At 39.6% G+C, this 17,949-nt stretch overlaps 3 protein-coding genes across 3 annotated transcripts; 1 reads left to right on the top strand and 2 right to left on the bottom strand.

Annotated features, from left to right (window-relative positions):
• Positions 1–1,576: 1,576 nt before the first annotated feature.
• On the top strand, positions 1,577–11,328 carry c11h2orf49 (chromosome 11 C2orf49 homolog). Its single transcript, XM_023269420.3, has 4 exons — positions 1,577–1,726; positions 2,845–2,999; positions 7,506–7,758; positions 10,304–11,328. The coding sequence occupies exons 1-4, from the start codon at positions 1,616–1,618 to the stop codon at positions 10,358–10,360; spliced, it is 576 nt and encodes a 191-aa protein (XP_023125188.1). The 5' UTR covers positions 1,577–1,615; the 3' UTR covers positions 10,361–11,328.
• LOC111567986 (zinc-binding protein A33-like) lies at positions 3,374–5,438 on the bottom strand. Its single transcript, XM_035947765.2, has one exon. The coding sequence runs from the start codon at positions 5,149–5,151 to the stop codon at positions 3,868–3,870; it is 1,284 nt and encodes a 427-aa protein (XP_035803658.1). The 5' UTR covers positions 5,152–5,438; the 3' UTR covers positions 3,374–3,867.
• On the bottom strand, positions 11,184–17,258 carry fhl2a (four and a half LIM domains 2a). The gene is made up of 6 exons (XM_023269419.3): positions 17,134–17,258; positions 14,022–14,197; positions 13,770–13,944; positions 12,490–12,659; positions 12,214–12,400; positions 11,184–12,128 (listed from the first exon to the last, which is right to left on the bottom strand). Exons 2-6 carry the CDS (start codon positions 14,175–14,177, stop codon positions 11,977–11,979), a joined length of 840 nt encoding a protein of 279 aa, XP_023125187.1. The 5' UTR covers positions 14,178–14,197; positions 17,134–17,258; the 3' UTR covers positions 11,184–11,976.
• Positions 17,259–17,949: the final 691 nt, after the last annotated feature.

The following is a 17,949-nucleotide window of genomic DNA, read 5'->3' as shown; positions in this document are numbered from 1 at the left end:
TTCTTGTAAATATTTCAAAAAATGAGAAAAATCTTCCAGAAAAATCCTAAAAATATGTAAAGTGATTCCATATATGTCAATAAAACTTCTAATATTTTCTTTAAGAACATTCACAAAAAAAATCAAGCAAAATCCAGCGAATTTTGGTTGATTTTTATGTGAATGTTCTTGAAGAAACATTTTTTAACAGTTTTTTTTCCACCAAAAATGTTGAAAATGTGGACATCAGAAGTTTCACTGTGAAAATATATTTTTTCTCCACATTTTCAACCTTTAAAATGGGTCAATTTGACCCGCAGGACAACAGGAGAGTTAATGTGAATTTAATGACAAAATCATGTTTTACTTTTGTTTGGGAGAAGCAAATATTTAAATTGGAAAAAATCAAAATGTCAAGTTGACTTTCCTTAAAATTAAGTTGCAGCAATGCAACTGTTCATTCAAATTATTAAATGCTTTCAGCATGCCTGGCTTTAACCGGTGGCTTTAATGTTACTGATTAACTGATTTGGATGAACTTAATTCAGTTGTGTGTTATGTATTGAAACAATTCATTTACATTAGTCCAACAATTCTCTCTTTGTAGAATGTTTTTCAGCCAATGCATCCAGAAAAACGTCTGTGACGGGTTAAATCACTGGACAGACGTAACTCAAGATGTTTTGCTCTTCATTATAAAGGTTTCTGAAGTTCTGACTGTGGAAAAATATGAATATTTAACCACAACTAATGACCCCTTGAGATAAGTTTTACAAACTTAAGGCTTCATAAGTCAACTATTATGACATGTTTGATGTCATTTCAAACTGCAATTAAAACACAGTTCTCACTAAAAGTCCAGAAAACATGTAACACAAAATAGTCGTCACTGTTATCCATATAGCACATTTAAAGCAACAGCCATTGAGTATTTTTTCAGCTGAAAAACAAGATACCAATAAACCTAACTAGTTTAACCCTCGTGTCGTCCTGCGGGTCAAAATTGACCTGGCTTAAAGTTTGAAAATGTTGGGAAAAAAAATATTTTCACGTTGAAACTTCTGATGTCCACATTTTTAACATTTTTAGGAAATATTTAAACATTTTTTGGTGAAAAAAAAAAGAAATGTTAAATATATTTCTTAAAAACATTCACAAAAATTCTTGATTTTTATGTGAATGTTCTTAAAGAAAATACTAGAAGTTTTACTGATATATATGGAATCACTTCAGATATTTTTGGGATTTTTTATGGAAGATTTTTACTCATTTCTTGAAAATATTTACAAGAATTTTCTTGCCAAATTTGAGGGATTTTTTTAAAACAAGAAAAACTTTTAAGGGAAACTTTTAATGAATTATTGGAATTTTCTTCCTGAAGGTTTTGTAAATTTTCAGAAATTTGGGGAATTTTTTGCTGATTTTTTTTCAGACAAGGAAACAATATTTTTTGGTGCCGGTAAATGAGGACAACAGGAGGGTTAAATAGAAAGGTTTGAAAGATCCTAGTGCAGACAATGTAGGGGCCATCTAACACGTCTGCTGAGTCTCCATCCACCAGGGGGCAGCAGCGGCACTGCGTCGTCAGCTGCCGTGGAAAAAAAAAAAACAGCGAAGAAGAAGAACAGCAGCCAACATGGCGGCTTCCACGGGACTAAACGGGAAATCTGTTTCTGCTCCAGATTCGGATCTTTTACTGCACCCAGAGTTGCTGTCCCAGGACTTTATCCAGCTCATTTTACGTGAGGTGAGTCAGTGTTTACAGAGAAACGAGGAAAGTGTAATTTAACGTGGGGATAAATGAAGAATGCTAATAAATTAACTTGCCGGCTAACTGTCAGGCTAACTGTTTATTGTAGTCCAGAAACCCAACATCTCCAGTATCAGTACCACTCCAGGTGACCAGTTCTTTTTGGTATTTTTAACCAGCTATATGTCTCTGGTTTGCATTTTGATATGATGCTGTTGCAGACTCACAGCTTAATAAATGTTATCACTGGTTTAATGGACACAATGAAAGGGTCTGAGCCTAAAGTCCAATTCTATAGGATTATTCCTCATTATGGAAAAATAAGAAAAGCCACACATCATCATCTGTGTTAATAATTTTACAACACAGAACAATACTACAACAAACTGGAGTCTGAGAAAGATTTCGCTGCTATGGTAACAAGAATGTCTGTGACAAAAACAAGAAACAAAACGACAAAAACAAGACACAAAATGACAAAAATAAGACACAGAATGACAAAACAAGACACAAAATTACAAACACAAGACAGAAAATTACAAAGCAAGACACAAAACAATTGAAACGAGACACAAAATTACAAAATAAGACTCAAATTGACCAAAACAAATAAGCATGAAAAGAAAGTACAGACAAACAAGAAATGCATTCGTTCTGATGTTTAATTATACGATATGAATATATATATATATATATATATATATATATATATATATATATATATATATATATATATATATATATATATATATTTATCCTTTCTCAACCAGTTTAATTTGATAATTGACTTGTATTAGATGTGATCTTTGCAGATGGTGAGATTTAAATGAATTGTTCCATACAGCAGTTATGGTGAATGTGACCGTTTCACTAATAAGTGATAAAGCTGCCAGTGTGGAAAGACTGTCACATCTTTTTTTTTTTTTCTCACATCTTAATGTACTGACATTAACCCAACGTACATTTTAGCACCACTTAGGTTTGGTCACCTGAGGCGGTTCCAGTATCTGGTCTGGGCTATTCAGCGCTTCTCTGAACATCAGCTGCAGTGTATTATGGTGAGGGTTCCACACATCGAGCCTATCTCTAATGGCGTTTGTTTTCCTCCGAGTCAGAAAAATGTCAGCACCGGAGACTGTGGGAGCAGGGAGCAGCTCACAGAGCTGTACTTCCGACATGTCATCCCGCTGCCGCAGAGGGCTTTACCCGCCAGCCGCTGGGGGAGGAGGATGGAGAGGAGCCGGGGGAGGCAGACAGCCGCCGGTCACAGGTTAGACTGGTTTCTGTTTCCCCTCAGTGTCAGCATGGAGCAGCTCTGAAGCCCATCTACTGCTAAAATTAGGGCAAAATATTTTCATATTCTCTCAAGTCAGAATCATTAAATATCTCAGCTTGATGCTGGATTCAAATCTAAATTTTAAGTCACACATCAAAAACCTGGTAAAAACTATGAAATATGATCTGGTAAACGTTCAGCACATTAGAGGCTGTCTGTCTGTGGATGCTGCAATGACCTTCATGCTATGATCCCATCCCACATGTATGATCCTGTCACATGTCATATTGTATCACATGTTGGGGACCAGCTGGGCAGGCAGGCATCAAACTGCTGTCCTGGACAAAAAACAATGTCTTTTTAATTTGTGTGTGTGTGTGTGTGTGTGTGTGTGTGTGTGTGTGTGTGTGTGTGTGTGTGTGTGTGTGTGTGTGTGTGTGTGTGTGTGTGTGTGTGTGTGTGTGTGTGTGTGTGTGTGTGTGTGTTTGTTTGTTTGTGTGTGTAATGTTTTGTTTCACTGTGTAATGTATTTTATCGTCCAGCTTTTCTGTGGTATTTTAATATTGTGATCCTTTCATTGAGACCTGCTGAGGGACTGCAGATGGAAATGAGCTTAAAACGAACTCTGGTACAATTCATCAAATGGCAACATTTATGTTTAATATTGTACACAGTCCCTTTTTAAGTAAACTGATTAACATTCTTCTTCTTATTATTATTATTATTGTTGTTATTATTATTATTATTATTATTATTATTATTATTATTATTATTATTATTATTATTATTATTATTAATAATAATAATAATAATAATAATAATAATTAACATCATTGTGAGGGAAATCATTTTTTAAAGTTTGTCATTGGATGCACATGTTGGTATCAGGATCAGAGAAGGACAGCATTCCATTGTTCCAGTCCAGATTCACTCTGATCCTCTGGAGCTTCCTCTTCCATTTGAGGAATGTAGGTGGATGTAACAGGGAGACTGCTCTGCGTTTACCTAAAGACAAACCTATTGTCCATAATCCAGACTGTATGAACCCTTTTCTGTGGACGGAGTCTTCTAACACACCCAGTGTCCACTCTGTGCTGTCTCCAACCTCTACGTCCCAGCTGTGAGTCCCTGAGCTGAAGCCCTCAGAGCCCAGGACAGACCAGAAGTTTTTAATCCTCTCTGGATTGTCAGGAAGCTGCTGCCTCCTTCTTCGTGTCACACTGGTCAGATCTTCAGACAGGACCAGTTCTGGATTGGCAGTGTTTGGATCCAGAATGAGAGGGGTGTAGGAGACCATGTCCTTCATGTTGTTCCAGATGTTGAAGCTCAGGTTGCCCAGATGTTTGGCCACATCTATCAGAGCTCCTGAGAGCAGCTGTGGATCCTCCAGCAGGGGGCAGCACTGGACTCTTTCTGCTGCAGCCTTGTAGTTCTGCAGGAATGAGACGTCTTCAGCTCTCAGCTCTTCCTCTGTGGCTCTGACTGTGTCTGAAAGAGCTGCTATCTCTGTTCTCAGAGCCTCCATCTTCTCCTTCATCATCCCAGTCTTCTGCTCCTCTTCCTCCCTCAGTGCAGCCACTCTGGCCTCGTCCTCCTCTGCTAGAAACTGGTGGAGCTTCTTAAACTGCTCCTTAATCTGCCTCTCTGTGTGTTGGGCCTGGACTTTAATGTGTGCTGCTTTTTGAGCAAGCTGCACCTTAACTCGTTCAGAAACCTTTAACCTCTCCTTTAAGGGCTGTAGAGTTTCCTCAAGTTCCTCTCTGTGTTGTTGTGCGGCTTCATCGATTGGTCTGCATCTGTGGTCGATGTGTTTTTCTGAGTCTCTGCAGACGACACACAGTAGCTCCTGATGGTCCAGACAAAACAGTTTGAACCTCTCAGAGTGCAGACTGCAGAGAGCCTCAGCAGATCTCTGATGTCTGTCCTCTATGAAACTCTCACACAGGTTCTTTAACACCAAGTTCGGAGATGGTATGTCCTTTGTGGATCTTCTTTTACAAAGTGGACAGTCACGTTTTTCTTTGTGTGCCCACCAGCTCTGCAGGCAGACTTTACAGAAGCTGTGGCTGCAGGACATAATGACAGGATCTTTAAAGATGTCATGGCAGACAGGACAGCAGAGATCCTCCTCTAATCTGGAAGCCATTTAGTCTCTGAGTAAAGCTGAGAACGCAGCCAGTAGACGGCTCCAACAGGAAAAATGAGAGCCACGCCTTTTTCCTTGAAAACTCTAGAACTGCTTCAGAATATGGAGCTAGCAGCAGGTTGAAAAGGCAGCATTATAGTACCTTCAGTATTTAGTGCTTCCATCATTCCCAGTCCTCCCAGTGTTCTCTTCAGTCTCAGTGGTAATGGTGGTTTGGGTTTGAAGGTGAATCTTACCGTCTGTCTATGTGTCTCTCGTCTGTAAGGCAGAACAACCTGTTTTGTGGTTTGTCAGGTGAGAGGCGGAGCTTTGACAGAGCAGAAGCATATTAAATCTAACTTTATTGTCACACAGATGAGCATTCCAGAAACAAACCAACCAGTGCAGACAGCAGAAACAGAGCATACAGAGTGAAATGTAGAGCAGAGAACAGATTGAAACAACAATCAGTATGCAGTTATGATATTTGCAGTATAAACAGAAACGTATGACTTCTCTCAGGAAGATAATGTTCCTTCAGTGGTTCTTCAGAAGGCTCTTAAATGCCAAATCACCAAGAATGTCTTTATTTAAGAGATGGTTCTTTACATGCTCAATGTGAGTCTTTAAAGTACTAAAGAGTCTTTTATTTTATTGGAAGTATTTTGTTTGGTGGCATGTAGTAGCATAGTAATGTGATAACTAACGGTTATTTCCATTATTAATGAATCTTTTGTTTGACAAAACATCAGAAAATATTGAGTAATGCTCGTCATGGTTCCCAGATCTCAAGCTGGAATCTTGTAGTTTGTTGTTGTTTCTGACCAACAGTCTAGAACCCAAAATATTAAATATGTTACAGTGGAAGAGACCCAGAAATGCTGCAAGTTCTTACATTTAACTTTTTTGCTTAAACCTTGGGGTGCCTCAACGATTTCTGCAAAGAGCTGTTTGAAAGAATGATCCTTCAGAGAACCTCTTGCTAAGAGGCTCTTTGTGGAACTAAACTGGTTTCTTTATGGCAACACTCCAAGCAGCAATTTTTGGTTGCAGTTAGATTCTTTATTTTCCTAAGGTGAAGTGTGTGAGTGCAGTAGGTCTGGTTCTACATGTTCTACACTCAGTTCCCTGTGTTTAGGCCTCAGATGTGACAGTGCAGATTGTAGCTGCTTCAGTGCTGCTGTGATCCTTAAATCTGGTGCAGACAGCTGCTGGGACAGTGACAGTCTGAACATGTCACTTAGGATGTCAACAGGCAGTTCAACCGTGCCCTCAGCACTCTGCAACTCTGAAGTTTTCCTCTTTGATGGCTCGACCTTTTGGCGCTTTATGTTTGTCACGCTGAAATCTTAGCATGTGTTTATGCTGCGCTGATAAAGAGGCTCCGTGAACTCTGTCAGTCAAACTATGTCCCAGAGACTCAGTAGCAGAACAGAGGCTCTTTTCAGACATGGGATGTGTACCACTGCTGCTTTATCAGTGCGTTAAAGTGACTTTATTCTGTCATTCACACAGACATCACTTTAAGATTCCTTCCCCATCACGGAGACGGAGAGAACCACAGTAACGTATTTAACAAATGTCAGCTGGTTTAAGTAAGTAATGACACTGAAACAGGTCAGTAAGAGAAGGATGAAGCATTCCATTTGCACATGTTTTTAGCATGCAACATGTTAGCATGCAATCTGTACAGGAATGCGGACAGATCAGCCAGAGTGCTTTTGGAGGTCGTTTGGCTGGCACTGGGACAGATTTACAGCTATCTGTGTAGCATGACCACATTCTAGAAAAAGAAACGGGTCTTATGCAAAAAATTACAGACAGTAGCGATAATGTCGATGTACAATAAACAATTATTTCTTCTTTTTAAAAATAAAATGGAGCCCATACAGTAGTATTTCAGCTGGGATGAACTATGTTTGTTGACAAATCTCGCTAATATGGGGAGGGAGAGCAGAGAAGTGGCTGAATTAAAGATCTGAACCAGTTGATTTTTGAACTGGGGACTCTGCTATCAATGTGACTCTAATGTGGATATTGAGATTGAGACAAAGTGCAAGCAAAACTGAGACAGCAGGTGTAAATGTAAAGCCAGTCATGGATCAGATGTCTGCATCCTGATGAAGTGTCCTGATACAGATCAGGTGTAAATGGGGCAGGGGTGTCCATAGTCTTTAGAGGTTTATATGTGTGGTACCTTGTTGACCTCCTCTGAGCAGGTGGTTGTTAGATTGCTCCTTCTCCTGCACCTGTCCATCCAGTGCAACCACCAAGTGTTGCCGCCTGCCTGCACAAAAATACAGCCCTTAACGTCAAAATGAATTTGATTCGTCAGAGCCAGAAATATCTGATTATTCTTCTTTGGTTATTTCCAGCTCCAGTAACGACCACAACAGGAAAAGGCCTCTGATCGTCTTTGATGGGACGTCTTCTCACTCTGGGCTCCTAAAAGTGAAGAAACCAGAAGGAACCACGGCGTCAGCAGGAATGACTGACAGGTTAAAACCTCCTCCAGCTGCACGTCTGTCTAACCCCATCCGCAAGCTGTCAGGCAGCACTTCCTCTTCTTCCTCATCTGTTCATCGTAGCTCCGACACGACAAACCTCAAACGAGAAGCAAACACCTCGGTAGGAACTTTATTCATCAGTTATTCATGTTTTTGTTTTCTGTTTTTTGCAAAAGAGTCATCTGTAATTGTTTATATTGTGTTGTTATTGTTGCTTATATGTTTGAAGATTTCTACAAGGAAATTTATGATGAATGCATGTGATTCTTAAATATGCAATATATTCGCCACAAGATCAATAACTCATGGTCACAACTTAATCAAGCATGTGAAAGGATTAATTAGGTTGTGTTTTAATATGAAATCAAACAACATGAGGAAGCTGTTGTTGTTGGGCAAGTGGTTGTTGTCAGGTGATTCTAACATTCAACCTTATCACATGAGATGGTGGCGTCTATACGGGCTTTAGTTTGATACACATTGTATGCAGCGGTTGGTGTGTAAATGTAGGAGGTCCGTCAGCACAGAGAAGGAGTTCAGAGAAGAGAAAAGGTCTCAGAACATGTCCAAAAATACTAAATGTTGGACAGTTGAACAATGCCCAGGTGCTAGCGGTTAAAACAACACAGTTGTCACAAACAAATCTCTGTTTTTTAACTTAAAATAATCACAGCTTTCCTACCAATCAGTCACGTCAAAACAGCTTAAAATATGTTATACATGTTATGTTTTTTCTTTGTTGTTAGCTGTCCCTCCAGTTCCCTGTTTCCCATCTGTCTTAGGATTCCTGCTCTGTGGGTAAAATGGATTTAGGGGCAAAATTTCCATTTAAAATGAGAACTTTATCAATACTCAAAGGATAATTTGTTACATTACAGCTGCAAAAAATGGGGAAGCTTTACAAGTATGTTAATATTTTGAAGATAAACAATTAGAATTACTTTTCACAAATTTATAAAAGTGGATGGCAAAAGAGGGCTGCACAGTGGTGTGGTGGTTTTCTGATCCAGATCTTTCTGCATGGAGTCTCCATGTTCTCCCTGTACATGTGTGTCCAGGTTCTCCAGCTTCCTCCCACAGGTGAACTGGTAACTCTTGTTTGTTTCTATGTGTAGCCCTGTGATAGACTGTTACCTGTCCAGGTGAACCTTCACCCTCAGTCAGCTGGGATAGACTCCAGCTCCCCATGACCCTGATGAAGATTAAACGGTGTATAGTTAATTGGATGGATGGCAAAAGAAGAGAAGGACTTTCTGCAATGTTGAGGGAAGCTTGTTATCATTATTACTCCTTTGCTGAATATACTTGGCAAGAACACCATACAAATGGTACAAAACATTGTCCATAATGGTGAGGAGTTTCATCGGCATCCTCTTCTCTACTACTGTACACAGATTGTCCAGCTCCAACCCCAGGACTGAGTTGTCCTTCTGGATGACTTTATCTAGTCTTTTGGTATCAACCATCCCGAGCTGATGATGGCATGAAAGTTTGCACTGGTCTCCTAAAACGTCCCCAGCAAGCACGAAAAGCAAAACATATTTTAAGCCCGTGCATCACTTTGGTCAGTTTTGGTCGTTTTAAAAGTGCTATGCAGATTTATCCATGGCTCTTATATAACTTACAATAAATAGGTTGCAGCATTTAATTCATCAAAGATTAAAATAAAACTAAATTTAACTCATCTCTGCTTCATGCATAATAATAACCCTTTGAAACGCACCCAAAGATGTCAGCAGAAAAAAGTTTCCCTATCTTTCGGTCGTATGTAATCAAGATGTGGCCACAATTCAGTTATCCTGAGCCTGATTAGCTCTCAGCCATGACTTGATTATCTCGTTCCCTCGCCTCAGTCACTCGTGGTATTGATCTTGTGTCCACACATTACTAACTTGTGGCAGCACCGTATTTTTTTTGTCACCAGGTTGCTCTATAAAATTAGGATGATGAACCAAAAATATTTTTGACAGAAGATGCGGATAACATGGTGTAATAAGTCAGTTTCATTCATATGAAGAAATCGTCAATATGAATTCAAACTTTTAACCCTCGTGTCGTCCTGTGGGTCAAATTCATCCGTTTTAAAGTTTGAAATGTGGAAAAAAAAATCTATTTTCACCGTGAAACTTCTGATGTCCACATTTTCAACATTTTGGGGAAATTTGAACATTTTTTGGTGGAAAAAAAGAAATGTTCAAAATGTTTCTTAAGAACATTCACATAAAAATCAACCAACTTCCAGCCAATTTTGCTGGATTTTGGTTGATCTTTATGTGAATTTTCCTACAGAAAATATTAAAAGTTTTACTGATATATATGGAATCACTTTAGATATTTTTAGGATTTTTTTGGAAGATTTTTATTCATTTTTTGAAAATATTTACTAGAATTTTCTTGCTAAATGTGGGGAATTTTTTAAAAATAAGACTTTTAAGGGAAATTTTTAAGGAATTATTGGCATTTTCTTCATGAAGGTTTTGCAAATTTTCAGAAATTTGTGGAATTTTTTTCTGAATTTTTAAATTTTTTCAGACAAGGAAACAATATTTTTTGCTGCCCGTAAATGAAGACAACAGGACGGTTAATAAATTCTTGGCATTTTTATGCCTTCTGTTTTTCCAGCCACTGTTCATACCTGTTGGTGTTTCTTTTTTTCATTTTTACAGGAGGCACTGAAGTCTCCAGAAGTAAAGAAAAAGATCCAGCATGTGACATGGCCCTGACCTCTGACCTGTTCATGCACACCTGATGGACGCTTCACTCCTCTTCCTGTCCCTGACCTGTTGGTGTCCTCTACCTTACCAGTCTTTATCACCATTTTCCCAGTAATTGCTTCACAGAAAGAGGTGGAAGACTTTTCAGCTGCGTGTCAACGCCGCCTCACTTCTCCGGTTCAGTTCTGAGAACAGATTCTGTGGAGACGATGCTCAGGAGTTCATCCTCCTCATAAAGTCATGAGCTTCCTTATTGCTCTCTAGAGCCTGAAGTGTCCTTACCATCACTGATCAGCAGCTCACACCAACACATGGAGACCTTCTAGAGGACGACTCGAATGAGGTGACGTTTTTAATGTTCTGTTTCTGTGTGTGAGTTGGTTTTAGTAGAAGGAATCTCATACTGTGGTAGTGATGGACGTACAGAAAAGGCAGTTCTGTTTCTCTGGTGTTTTGTAGAAGAATAAAAACCACAACTTGTGCTGACCGTAACATTTTAGAAGTAGTGTATGTACGCTCAAGATTTTGAACCTGTCATCGGTGTCATCTGGGAATCGGTGAATATTTATACCTTGTGTGATTCATTCCACAGAGATCTGGCTTCATTTAGTTCTATTTCACGTGTTATTCAGGGCTTTTGAGTATCTCTCTGGTCTGTTATTGCTCACATGTTGCACATTACATGGCGATAAATGCATTCAACTTAATCATATTCCAGCCATAATTAGCCAGTTTGTTACAGAGGAAGTGGATAACTTACCTTTATGTATTTAAATATCACCTTTTATTTTTTCTGACAAATGACAGAAGAATGGACTAAACCAAGAATTCATACCTTTTGAAATTTATTTATTGCTGGTGTGGTGTCTTTGATATAGACAGACTTCATCAAAAACACACAGGAAAAAGCATTTTGAATCAGAATCATCTTTGTACCAACAATTTTTTTTTTTTAAATAAATTCTCAGTAAAATGAATCCTGTTTGTTGATTTTGTTGAAATGGAAAATTCAGCAGCTTTGTTGCCCATGTTTGAAATGCCGGTGAAGAGTTTGTATTTTCTGCAAACATGTTGACCTAATCCATTGTTTTCCGGTAGTTTTTTTATATTGGCAGTTCTGAAATTTAAAATGTCATGCACAACTACAATTAGCATTTATAAGATTAAAGATGCGATATTAATATTTCAGTGGTTATAGCACAACCCATTCACAAAATCTCAAACTAATTACAGAATCAAGCTGATCCATGCATAAAGCAGTATTTGCTATCACACTTTAAAGCTAATAGTGTGCATTAACACTGTAGATTTATTTCAGAAGGTTTCTTAAACTATCTGCAAACATTTCTTTCTGTTTTATAGGTAAAGGTTTTTACATTCATGCTTACAGGTATTTTATTAGTAAGGACTTTTTTCTCAAGAATTGAACATTTCACTTGAATAAACTCTGTAAATTCAAATAACACTGTTAGTATTTCAGTGTTAAACAGTGTACAGTCATAGTGATGCAATGTAGTAAAGACGCTAAGGTTGCTAACGCTGCGATGGTTTTTCGTTTCTGCTTGTCATTCATTGATTATGACATGTTCATCCAGGCAGATGTATGGATCATCCCTCAGACTGAATTAGATGTCCTTGCCACACTCTGGGCAGAGGATATCATCACGCTCGGTGAGGAAGCCACGCCCGACCAGGGACACGGAGCACTTCTTACAGTTGAAGCAGTCATTGTGCCACTGGCGCTCCTCAAAGGAAATGTACTTGCTGCCTCCAAGACCTGAGTATGAAAATCAATTCTAAGTGAGTGCAACTGAGAAACCTGCTTTCAGCACATCCGTTGCAGATTGGTGATCAGTGATTACCGCTTATTGGGGTGGTGCAGGAGGCGCACTTCTTGGCATAAAGGTTGCAGAAGCAGTTGAGACAATAGGCAAAGTCATCTCTGGAGGTGAACCTCTGGCCAGACAGCTGCTGCTTGCAGCTAGTGCACAGGAAGCAGTCCTTGTGCCAGGGCTGGTCACGGTAGGTCACCCCGCCGGTGGTGATGGGCTGTTAGAGGGAGCAGGAGGGTCACGTTGAGTACAGCTTTGATAATAAGTTACGCCTGAGATTATGACAAGCACAACTGGGTGTTCTACCTTCTTGCAGTGGATGCACTGCATGGCAAACTGCTTCTCGTAGCAGGGCACACAGAAGTTGCTGTTGTCCTTGGGGATGAAGCTCTTGGTGCCGATGGGCTGCTGGCATCTCTGGCAGGTGAAGCAGGTCTCATGCCAGCTGTTCCCCTTATGCTCCATCTTCCTGGAGCCTTCAGAAAAATGTAAAGGGAGAGAAAGCATAAAGAAAACCAAAAAAAATGAAGATTCAAGTCAAGATTGGATTATGTTGGAGATGTTATGTTGAAGAACCTAAGCTTTGATTGTTCTTCAGGATCATCTCAACTGCTCCCTCTGTGTTTCTAGGGTTCTTTGTAAAGTGACCATCCTCTGACATTCTACACTTTATAGTTTATTAAAGTCACAGTTATGGATGGTTTCACAATCTGCTGTGTCCTGTATGTCTGTCTTTGGCTGTCTGTACAGAAAAGCCAAATGATTACTTCTTGACTCTACATTTGAGCCAGTAATTGTACTTCATCAATGCTTTGCTGTACAACAATGGTTAAATGTAGATATTAATACAGTTATGACAGTAAAATGCAAAATGAAGATTATGTCTTTAACCCTCGTGTCATCCTGCAGGTCAAATTGACCCATTTTAAAGTTTGAAAATGTGGAAAAAAAAAATTTTTTTCACAGTGAAACTTCTGATGTCCACATTTTCAACATTTTTGGGAAATCTTTGAACATTTTTTGGTGGAAAAAAAAATATTAAAAATATATCTTAAGAACATTCACAAAAAAATCAACCAAAATCCTGTGAATGTTCTTAAAGAAAATATTAGAAGTTTTACTGATATATATGGAATGAGGATGATCTACAGAATACATCTCTTTACTATGTGTAAACACATCAGGTGACTGCATGTTTGGTTGCATTTATACCCTGTGTGTTTATTATCATAATACCACTGTAACAGTTCTGAGAAATTCTATAAAGTCAGTCTGTAACAGAGGATCTTATCTTCATGATTCTAGCTTTCAGATCAGTTTGTGTTTTGCTTTTCCACTTGTGTATTTTCTTAATGACGTCTTTTTGCCTAAATTTTAAGGAAAGGCTTAAAACTTTGGAAATTGACAGTTTAGAGGAGTAAGCTTTGTTGTCACCCTCCTCGTCCTATCGGAGTCCTGCATAGATCAACAAGAAACTGTATGTTTGTGTAATATTTAGATTTCTGATTAAGTGACAAGGACGGATTTCTTTGCAAACCAGTAATTGTATTTTGCTATCTGTTGTGTTGTTTCTATTGTCTTCCTACCTGGCATGATGGTTTTCTTGCACTCGTGGCACTTGGAGGAGTACTCGTTGGAGTAGCACTCGGTGCAGAGGAGCTGCTCATCCTTGGTGGAGAATGGCTTGTCCACCAGGGAGCGCTTGCACTGGAAGCACTTGAAGCAGTCCTCGTGCCAGTGACGGTCCTTGTAGGACAGATCCTACAGGGACATCAGTCAGAGCAGAGCTGAAGGACACACAGGAAGGTGCAGAGACAGTGTTTTATGTAGTGTCTTACCCTGGTGTTGCAGCCGATGGGCTTCTTGCAGTCCTCACAGGAGTTGGAGTACAGGCTTTCATAGCATTTCACACAGTAGGGGTTCTCCTCTCGCAGGACATACTTCTTCCCAAACAGGGACTCCTTGCAGTAGTGGCAGTCGTAGCGCTCGGTCATTTTCACGCAGGGTTGCTCACCTGAGAAAGAGGGAAATTATTCAGTCAGTCGATTCTCATGGGCAGTTTTGACATTTTCTGTTCGAATCCATCTTTCATCTGAGAGCACTTTCTCTCAGACTGTGAATTCCAACCAGTAATGTTTCCTAGCATCAAGATCCTTCACATAGCAAGGTGCACAGCTTTTTCCATGCAGCGTTTTCCTCTTTCATCTTCCTCTCCCATCTCTCAGGCGTCCTTCATTTTGTTCCGTGTCAGGAGTGGAAGGTGACAGATGAGGAGGATATAAATAACTCCTGTCAGTCCTGCTTAGAGACAGTCAACTTTTGCCCTGTTGCATTCCAACGCGCACTATATGCCACCGTACGCTGACCCATCCATCACCTCACCTCCAGCTGTCAGCACCAGATCACTGTATCCTGTCATTGTGTGTGTGTGTGTGTGTGTGTGTGTGTGTGTGTGTGTGTGTGTGTGTGTGTGTGTGTGTGTGTGTGTGTGTGTGTGTGTGTGTGTGTGTGTGTGTGTGTGTGTGTGTGTGTGTGTGTGTGTGTGTCCTGGTGTAAGTGGGTTTCAACAGCACTCGTAATAATGACTACTCGCGTTCAGCAGCTGCTTGTGGTCTGCCTCTTAAGCCCTCTGTTATCCCACCTGTGCCTAAATACTCTTACTCTCTGTTGGCCGAGGATAGTGTAAGCTATTTATTTGAGTGCCATTACTCTGGGAGTTAAATAGGGATTGTACAGTATGACGAAAATAGCCAGAAAGAAACCTTTGTGCAGTGGAGCGTTCGATCCAAGCCAAGGAGTGGTTTAATTTGTTCATGTGACTGTGTGTCCAGTGATTCCCTCACCGTATAAGGAGGGTAAAGGATGGAAAAAAAGAGGAAAACCCACGGTACATTCCCTCCTAACCACTGCTTTGTTCTCTTCTGCTTCTTTTCTTAATCTCGTGTCGTCCTGTGGGTCAAATTGATCCGTTTCAAAGTTTGAAAATGTGGAAAAAAATATATTTTCACAGTGAAACTTCTGATGTCCACATTTTCAACACTTTTAGGAAATCTTTGAACATTTTTTGGTGGAAAAAAAAAGAAATGTTAAAAATATTTCTTAAGAACATTCTCAAAAAAATCAACCAAAAATCCATCGAATTTCACTGGATTTTGGTTGATTTTTTTGTGATTGTTCTTAAGGAAAATATTAGAAGTTTTACTGATATATATGGAATCACTTTAGATATTTTTTGTAAGATTTTTACTCATTTTTTGGAAAATATTTACAAAAATTTTCTTGCCAAATTTGGGGGATTTTTTTTTAAATAAAACTTTTAAGAGAAACTTTTAAGGAATTATTGCAATTTTCTTCCTGAAGTTTTTGCAAATTTTCAGAAGTTTGGGAAATTTTTTTGCAGATTTTTTGGATTTTTTTCAGACAAGGAAACAACATTTTTTGGTGTCCATAAATGAGGACAGCAGGAGGGTTAACTTCATGCATCTCTGTTCTTAATTGAGCTGCTCTCCTCAGTTGTTATTCCCTTCATCTCCCAGTTCGGCTTCCCCTTGATCTATTTGTGATCGCCGTGTATCCCCACCTAAGTGATCCAAAACAAGTTCCCAGAGTGATCTGTGATGTTCCTGACATTCAAGAGGTTGGTATCTTTTATCTGGCTTAAGTTGAGTTGTTTAATCTGGCCGTCCTTTCTGCTCGGAGCATTCTCAGCCCCTCCCACATTCCCTCATTGTCCACTGCTCCCACCATGACTCACCTAGCTTATATAAGGGTTTATCTGACTCCTAAAAATAAAAAAAGGATAATCTGAACTGCCACAAATAAAACCTCCAGCTATTCAGATATGTCATGCAGCTGTTTCCCAGCTTCTGGGGTCTCTTTGATGCTACTCATCTGGGAGTCAAACTGAGCAAAGAGAGAAGTGCTTGTGTAGTATTGTTTTCACAATCGACTCTGTGCGTGCATTGCAGCAAAAGTAATTACATCTACAGCGATCTTCCAGTTTTTAAAAACAAATTCCAGTTCTAGTTGAGCTGAAAAAGGAATTTTAGAAAAGGAATTTCTTATGAAACTGCTACTGAAGTCTCAGAGGAAAAACCGAAGTTTACAGCTTTGTAGTCACATTTCCAGATGTTTTAAAGAAGTAAAGGTTTATTTCTAAATGCTGCCCTGCCATCTGAAGAAAGCTAGCATTAAGGCCCCAAAGCTGCTTGTTTACTGCAGTTTTCTGTTTTGCTAAAGCAACACAAATTCCTTGTCAATTAAATAACCACTAGCAACAGTCTTGTAAGGAGATAATGGAATAAAATGGCAAAATCAAATTAAGCTCGATTTTGAAAGTTTGGTAATTCAATCCTGAACTGCAGTTTACACTTTAAACTCATTGCAAAGATTAAATCCCTCTTCCAACTGTAAAATTACAAGCTACTCTACATCTGCTATATTTTCCACTACTATACAAAGGGCTAGAGGACTTCAAATCCCATAGTAGCTGTGTGTTATCATGAGATTTGACTAACTCCGACTAAGATGCAATGAAGTGCATGAAATGCTGTAATGCCAAAATAAAAAAATAAAGCAACAGAGCAGGGCTGCTTATTGGTAGAAGTAAAGTTTTGCTGAAGGGAGGGAGAAGGGGGGAGGAAAAAGTTGGAAATGTGCTGACAGGAGTCAACAGATGTGCAGATGTTTGTGGATAGAAATATCTGCTAGAAGAAGACTGCCTCTGAGACAGAAAGGGAGGTGATGGAAGAGGAAGTTAAATAGTGGAAACAGGTGCAAAAAAGGGGGAAACACGAGCAGGTGGGAGATGTGGAGGCAGGATAGGAGGAGCAGCAGTGTCCTGGAGGAATGGAAGACATGGCCAGTGAAGGACCAGCGAAGACGAAGAATGAATGAGTGGAAAGGTGGACGAGTGAATGGATGGAGCAGCTGGACAGAGTTGGGTCTTACCTTCCTGTCTGAGGAGTCTGAGCCTGTGCGGAGTCTGGGGCAGACTGAGAGAGGAGGCTCCGGGTGGGCTGTAGTTACTCCTGATTGCATTACTCCACCCATCGGGGGCTAATTGAAAATGGGGGAGGGACGATGGAGGAGGGAGGAGGGGGAGAGGCCGGGGGGAGGCAGCATAGGGGGGCAGGGGATCTTTTTTGAGACCATCTATAAATAAAGCAGCGCTTCACAGAGATAACCCCAAGGCCCCCTTTCACTCGCTCATTCAGCCACCAGCGCGACCATGTGGCCTTTTAAGGTCACTCGCTTGTCGTTCACTCGCTCACAGACTCGCAGTGATTCACTTGTTCACTCAGTTTTTCTTCATTTTCCTTTCTCTCCCAGAACGGCCTAATCGTATCATTCCTCCCTACCCAGCTTCCTGCATTCAGTTCTTCCATCTTCTCTGTTATTGTTTTCTTTACATGCACTGGAAAAATGTTCCTCTCAAAACAAGAAAAAAAACTTATTTCAAGGAAATTTTACCTTGAAATAAGTGAAAAAATCTGCCAATAGCACAAGTGAAAAATGTCTTGGTGAGATTTCTTGAAATATGATATGATATTTAGAAAACTTATTTTAAGCTCTATTTTACCAGGATTGTCAAGCTTAGGTGTCGTAAAATAAGCCAGATATGCTAAAAAAAAACAGTAGTTTTTCACTCAAATACAGATTTTTGCTTTCATGTCACTTCCTAATTTGAGATGTTTTAACCCTCCTGCTGTCTTCATTTATGGGCACCAAAAAATATTGTTTCCTGGTCTGAAAACAATCCCAAAA

The sequence above is a fragment of the Amphiprion ocellaris genome, chromosome 11 (genome assembly GCF_022539595.1).
Source record: "Amphiprion ocellaris isolate individual 3 ecotype Okinawa chromosome 11, ASM2253959v1, whole genome shotgun sequence".
In the NCBI taxonomy this organism is placed as follows: Eukaryota; Metazoa; Chordata; class Actinopteri; family Pomacentridae; genus Amphiprion; species Amphiprion ocellaris.
This window is presented reverse-complemented; position numbering and strand designations above follow the sequence as displayed.